This window comes from Dromaius novaehollandiae, chromosome W (genome assembly GCF_036370855.1).
Source record: "Dromaius novaehollandiae isolate bDroNov1 chromosome W, bDroNov1.hap1, whole genome shotgun sequence".
NCBI lineage: Eukaryota > Metazoa > Chordata > Aves > Casuariiformes > Dromaiidae > Dromaius > Dromaius novaehollandiae.
Genome location: NC_088130.1, coordinates 19,597,578 through 19,604,192, shown reverse-complemented (window position 1 = coordinate 19,604,192; position 6,615 = coordinate 19,597,578). Strand labels below are relative to the sequence as shown.

General features: G+C 43.7%; 1 protein-coding gene across 1 annotated transcript in view; it reads left to right on the top strand.

Moving 5' to 3' along the window:
* The first annotated feature begins 527 nt into the window (after positions 1–527).
* Positions 528–6,615, top strand: part of LOC135324399 (hippocampus abundant transcript-like protein 1) — a 31,988-nt gene continuing 25,900 nt past the window's right edge. The window contains exon 1 of the mRNA XM_064500521.1: positions 528–993. Coding sequence (XP_064356591.1) covers positions 832–993 — 162 coding nt within the window. The 5' untranslated portion in view covers positions 528–831. The remainder of the gene's footprint in view (positions 994–6,615) is intronic.

Below are 6,615 nucleotides of genomic sequence, written 5' to 3'. Positions count from 1 at the left end.
GAAAAATCTGATTCGGTAAATACTTTTGTACTTAGCTGTGAATAACTAAGCAGGTGCCGGCTGAAGGCCTCTCCCCGCCGGCCACGCGCAGACACTCGGGCGCTCTGCTCAGCACGTTATTCCTGACTGACCGTTCACATGCTGCACTGAGTTTTCATCCGTTTGTATGCATGGGATGGCCTGAGAAGTACGAAGCATCTAAATACTTCGCATAATAGCTGAAAGGTCTTATAATCCCCAAGCGAGAGGAAACGGAGCTCCCTATTACACCCTCGCGGTGACGAAGCGCCCGCCGGGATCCAGCACGGTTTACCGAAGCTAACACCACAGCAGGTGACCCTGGGTTTGGATAGACTCTTATTTCCCTCGTCAGAGGGGAACAGCCTTCACCGAGCGTGACTCTCCCGGGACCTGCGCGACAGGTAACGGCACCTGGGCCGCAGCGCGAGGCCTCGGCCCGCAGCCGTTAACCGTCCCGCGCGAGCAGGGCCGGGGGCGGGGCCAGCGCCGAAACTCCGCCCGCCCACGCTGCGCGCCTCCATTTGCGCTCCAGCGCCGCCGCGCCCCCTTCCTACCCTCGGGCGGGCTCCGCGCGCGGCGCTCGGCTTCCGGCCCGGTCCGGGGCTGCGGCGTGGCGTAGTTCCGTCGAGGTGCAGGGAGAGCGGGCGGGGCGGGACAGGGGGCGGTCACGTGAGCCCGGCGGCCGGCGGAGCCCCGCCCACGCGCGCGGCGGAGGCGGCCGATGCGGGCGCGGGCGGGAGGCCTCCCCCAGCCCGCTCCGCAGCCTCTGCTCCGCCGGCCCGGGCTCTCCGCGACGATGGTGGGAGCGAAATGAGCCCCGAGCCGGAGCCGCCGCCAGCCTCGGCCCGGGCGGGAGAGGAGGAGGAGGAGGAGGAGGCGGCGGCGGCGCCGAGGGGAGGCGGCGGCGCCTGGCGGGGCGGCTGCATCATGCTGGTGAAGAGGGTCGGCCTGAAGGCGGGCGGCGGCGGCGCGGTGAGTCGGGGGCGGCCGCCGCGGTTGCCCGGGCGGCGGAGGAGGAGGAGAGGGGCCCGCCGGCGGCGGGGCAGCGCTGATGCCGGACCCGCTGGTGCCGGGTGGCCGAGCCGCCCTCTGGGCGAGCCGCGCGGGACGCTGCTCCGCCGAGGAGGCGCCCGCTGCCCGCGGAAACTTTGCGCGAGTTGGCGGATGCGGCGCTGCGGCCGGCGTCGCCCCCCGTCGCCGCGCGCGCGCGGGGGCCGTTAACGGCCGAGGGGACGAGCGCGCGCCGGTTGCTGCCGCCGTTGGCGCCGGCGCGGACGGGCATTGGTCGGGGAGTAAATGAGTAGTTGGAAAAGAATAGAGGTGCCTCAACGCAGAGCTTGGGCTCTCTTCGCTGGCGTTGTGGGAAGCGCTGGTGGTGGGTGCGTCCTGGTGAGCAGAAGCTGTAGAATTACCGTGCAGTTTTAGTAACTTGCTCTTTTGGTTCAGTCCTTTCCCATTACGTTAAAACTTCTTTGTGCGACTAACTTAAAAGGAGCTGGACTGAGAGGAATGGTCCTTGTGCACACTTGAAACCGTGTGCAGGAAAGATTACTTTCAGAAGTGTCTGTAAGTGGTGCGTAAGTAACTTTCAGCAGAAGTGCATTTCAGATGGCTTAAGCTTTCCCTTTGTGCATCCATGCCCATAGGCTAACTTAAACACAAACGTGAGATCACATCATCTGAGCTTTTTGTAGTTGGGGACAGGTGACTTATTTCAGGCAGGGCGGGCCTGGCTGAGAAGATATAACCTGTTCTGGCTTGTAGAGGGTGAGCCCAGGGCACAGGATGAGAACAGAGGAATTTAGGGACATGTATAAGGTAACAAAATAGATGATTATGTCATTGATAGCTTTTAAACGGGCCCAAATACAAAACTGGGCAAAGACAATAACTCATTTCACTCTCTGTGATAAGTGACTCCAACTTTACAAAAGGGACTTAGACTTTATTTGAAATGTGACTTAATAGCTCTTAACATATAAGTGTATGTGTGTATATATATATTTAGACTACTTTCATGTTCAGGTGTTCCTGAGTAATGTATTTAGTACTTATTTAGTCATAAAATTAGATGTGCTGAAAGTATCATTTATGCTGAAAGTTTTTAACATCCTTAAGTTTTGTCAGATGGCTGACCTGTGTTACACATGTTGTTTCCACTGTCCTCCCATGCTCCACATATGAACATCTCTGGTATTGGAGAGAGAAGATGGTTTACTGTTTTATGTTAATGTGAAGTGAGCAAACTTGTCATATATTTAGCAGAACATTAATGTTATTGCATTATTGTGATATTGAGACTGGAGATTTTTTTTTAAAATGCTTGAAATGATCTGTTTGATATCATTAGGTTCTTCATCCCTTACTCATCCAAGGTTATCTGATGGAGGTGTTAAAATACTTCCGATGAGTGATGTAAAAAATACCCTTATGTGGTATTCATCAGTCACATGAAAATACCTTTGTGTCTGTTAGTTTTGAAGCCACTGCTTCATGCTTCCTGTAACATTGTAATGTTGACCACATGGTCAATTTGGAGTGTTTGTATATCACTTCTGTGTTTGAGTCTTTCAGGTGTTTTTTTTTTTTTAGAAATAGTTATGCCTTCTAAAAAGCAGGTTGGACTCATTCAAGAACTTCAGCTGACATTTGATGAATGATATATTTGCTCTTCTAGGATCTTGTACAGCAACTCCTGTTTAAAACTCCAGATGTATGTGATGCAGTCATGCCTCTTTTAAGTCAGAACGGGGAAATAACTCTAGTAGGGGCCCATTTACTTATTAGTTATGAAATGTAAACTTTCAGTACTACTTTCAGTTTGAGTTTTATCAGCATGGATGACATAGAAGAAATAGAAGAGGATGTCAATATATGGAAAGAAAATGCATAACTTTAGTAAAATATGAACAGGAGCTAGGAAAAGAAAGGAAACAAGTTAAAATACTTTCATTTACCTTTCTGTAACTTTGAAGAGGATTAAAACTAAATGGAAAATAGTCATATCTAACAAAGGTGCTAATGTTTTTCATACTAATGGGCTGAATGTTTGTTAAAATTGAAAAAAGGATTAAAATAATACTTCTGAGTCCCCAAATATGCTGTTTTACCAGTTTGCAAATTTAGCTACTAAATGATATATATTATTAACTTATAAAATGATCTCAGGTTTTGCTTGATTTCCCCCACCCTCAACCCCCCAAACGCACACTTGTGCCCTTAAGGGAGTTTGTGTTCCTCTAATGCATCTCCTACAAGACAGGAAGATATCAGGCTCTAGCCTTATCTTCTGCACATTGGTATAGCTGTAATAAAATTATACTTGCATCAGTTTAGGGCCTGCTTTATAATTCCTGACTAAATGACCTTTTTCCTATTTTGTTACTGCAGTTCATATATCTCCCTGTGATACTCACGTGGTTGTCATAGTGTTACAACACTCTCTGCTAAGGCTTTGAATGAGCGTATTCATTCTGAAATATTAAGGGCCAGGTCATGGCTTTAGATATGAATGTAGAGATCTCTGAAACCCGTAGGAGTGCAGCTCTGGCATTTGAAAGTGGAAACCTTTGGGCTACTGATGAAGAAATTACAGAAGTGGAATTTTGGTGATCTACTTTGGTCTGTAAAAGATATCTTATGTAGGACAGAAGAATTAAGCTAATTTAATGTGACAAAGTGAAAAAGTAATCATGAAGTTGTCTGTCCGGTTGCACAAGGCTTTCTGTTCACCCCACCTCCAGCTTAAGAAGAACAGGTTTCTGTTTCAATTTTTCTGTAACTAACTTCTCCCTGTTGAACTCTTCTCTGGCATTGGCTTGAGTGGAAGAACTAAAGAATAAATGCTGCACAAGTGACTTTTTACAGAAGTCAGTTATTGGCTCAAAAGTAATAAGGGAAAAAGTGTGTTTAAGTAAATTCCATTGGAATTAAATCAGTTTCCCTTGGATGAATTACTCTGATTTCAGTGAGCTTCAAAAGTTGAAGTAAATGATGCCATGGACATTGTGTTACTGGTTATGTAATGTTGTTCCACCTAGATTTTGAACACTGATAGTATAAAATTTGGTATGAGTATTTTAAACTTTGTGTCATGTACTTAATTTTTATAAAGACTATCAGTACCGTGCTGCTGTATGATGTATGTATGCTGTAAATCAGTCATACTTCAGTCTCTGTTCTCGGACACTATAAAACGACACAGCTATTGTGGAGAGCAAGACCTCTGTTTAGTCAACAAAATGAAATGTTTGGCAACAAAATGAAAACTTTCTAAAGTTTAAAACTGTACATGTTCAATGAAATTTTACTGGTCATTATTCATTAAACTCTGCTTTACAATGTAATATGCATTTAGTGCATACTTTACAATGTAATATGCATTTAGTGCATACCCAAAGAATTGCAGATTTTTATTCTTAGTGCTAAAGTTTTTCTAATATTTCATTAAAAAAATAGCATCATGAGATTGAAGCACTGTTTCAGGGTTAGGAAACTTTACTGATATGCCTTTCCGTCCAGTGAGCTGGCTTCTTAATTTTCTTGCATGTAGAATTTAAGGAGACTTGCTAGTAGTAAACAGGTGAGTCAAATTGGCAGGTTGGTTGTCTAGCTCCTTGTGGAGCACATTTTTGTCCTACAAAAGTTATTTTTCATGTTAAATCTGCTGTAGATTGTTAAATTCGAATAATCAGAGATAAACTGTTCTGTCTTCTCAAGGTTGTTAATGCCATTCTGAATTTTCACACCATGTTAAATTAAAATAACACTACTTCTGGACTCTGAACTGTTGCAAGGAATAAACAGTTGCTGTCTTAAATACAAATCATTCTTGTTTGTATTCATATTGAGAGGTCATTTTTGCTGTTCTGAGTTTTCTGTTGCTAATCCTCTAGGCTCTGACAGTCTGGAACGTTTTGAGTCGCGAGAGAAGTATGCTAGACTAGAGCAGTAAAAACTTGACCCTGTAACTGAGAGTTGATTCTTCAGTACTGAAGTTCCAAACTTAACTCATTGCCCAGTGGCTACTTAGCTGTCCCATGGAGAAACATGTGAGATAGATCTAAGTATGCCTGCTTTTGAACCAGAACCTATGCTTTTGAGAGAAAATTCTCCATGCCTTATGTGTGTCTGTATTCTTGTAGCACAGCTATTTAAAGTTCAGCACTGGATAAATCAGCTTGCAGTTTTGTATAGTGTAGAATGATGTTTGTGTATTATTTCTAGGAGTATCTTATTTTGACAATACGGTAGCATCTAAAGCAGAGCTTTTGCAATGTGGCATGCACATAGTGATCGTTCTCTTGGATACTCTTCCTGTCCCTAACAGCTCTTGGCTCAGACTGAACCAGATATAGTGTTTTAATGTTTACCAGTCCTCAGAGGTTTTCTGTTACCTAAGCTTGTCTAGTGTACATTTAAATGCAAATGTGTTCCCAGTGTCCCCCAAAAGGACATGGCAAGACATTTTATGCTTTGAGGGTAAACTGTGAAATGCTGCCTCACTTTGTTAAACCTAATGTCTCATAGTTTTGCTTAATTCCCCGTATTTCGGTATCAGAAGGCAATGACAATTGACTTCTCTTCATCCTCTTCATGTTGCTCTCAGTTTAATAAATTGCAACTACATCTTTGCTCAGATGTTTCTATTGCAGCTTGGACAATCCGACTTCATGATTCCTCCATACCTTTAACAGCTGCCTTTGTCTTTCTGTGGACCTCTTCCACTTGTGCTTCCATAAAATATACTATTCAACAACGTGCATTGTTTCAGGCTCTGAACAGAATAAGCAGTCATGGGATAAGAGGAAAGATCCTTACAAACAAAAATGGGTAAAAGCTCCAAAAGCAGACAGTAAGAACAATCACGCAGGCACATCACATGCTTATGCAATAATATAATGTTTTTTCCTGTTAATGCATATCATTAAATATACTTTAATGACTTCTGGAATATTGGAAGTGGTGTTTTCCATGGTCCAGGATGATCTGGGATAGCATTCTGGAACGGTAATCATTCAGTATGTGAGGCTAAAATTGTTTCTTCATCTTTGCATACATTAAAGTTATCTACATTAATTTCCCTGTCACTGACTCCGTCAACTTTGGCTGTTTTTCACAATTGCCCTTTACCTTTTCTACCCTGAATTGCATTATATCGTCAATCAACTGTGCCACATTGCTGTTCACACTTTTACAGCTCATCTATGAATATATTGAACAACATAGATCCTAGAGCAGAGTGTTGGGACCCATTTAATATAAATTCTCTGCTGTAAAACTTTTTTCTTAAACTTGCCTTGTTTCTTTTCTCTTAACTGGGTTTTTTAATCCCTGCAAGGGCTTTGCTTTGTTCTGTTTTCTTTAAGAGCCTTTGGTGAGGGACCTTGAGTAGTTTACTTGAATTTTCAGAAAGCCTATTAACTTGATCTGCCTTATCTATACATATGATTTGTTCTTTCAGAGAACTCCAGAAAGCTTTTAAAGCATGATTTCCCTTTACAAAATCTGCATGGATTTTTCCATTTCAAAGGAGTTGTGGTTCTGATATTTTAGAGCTCTGGAATATGGTTATCGTTTTCTCTTGAGAAAATG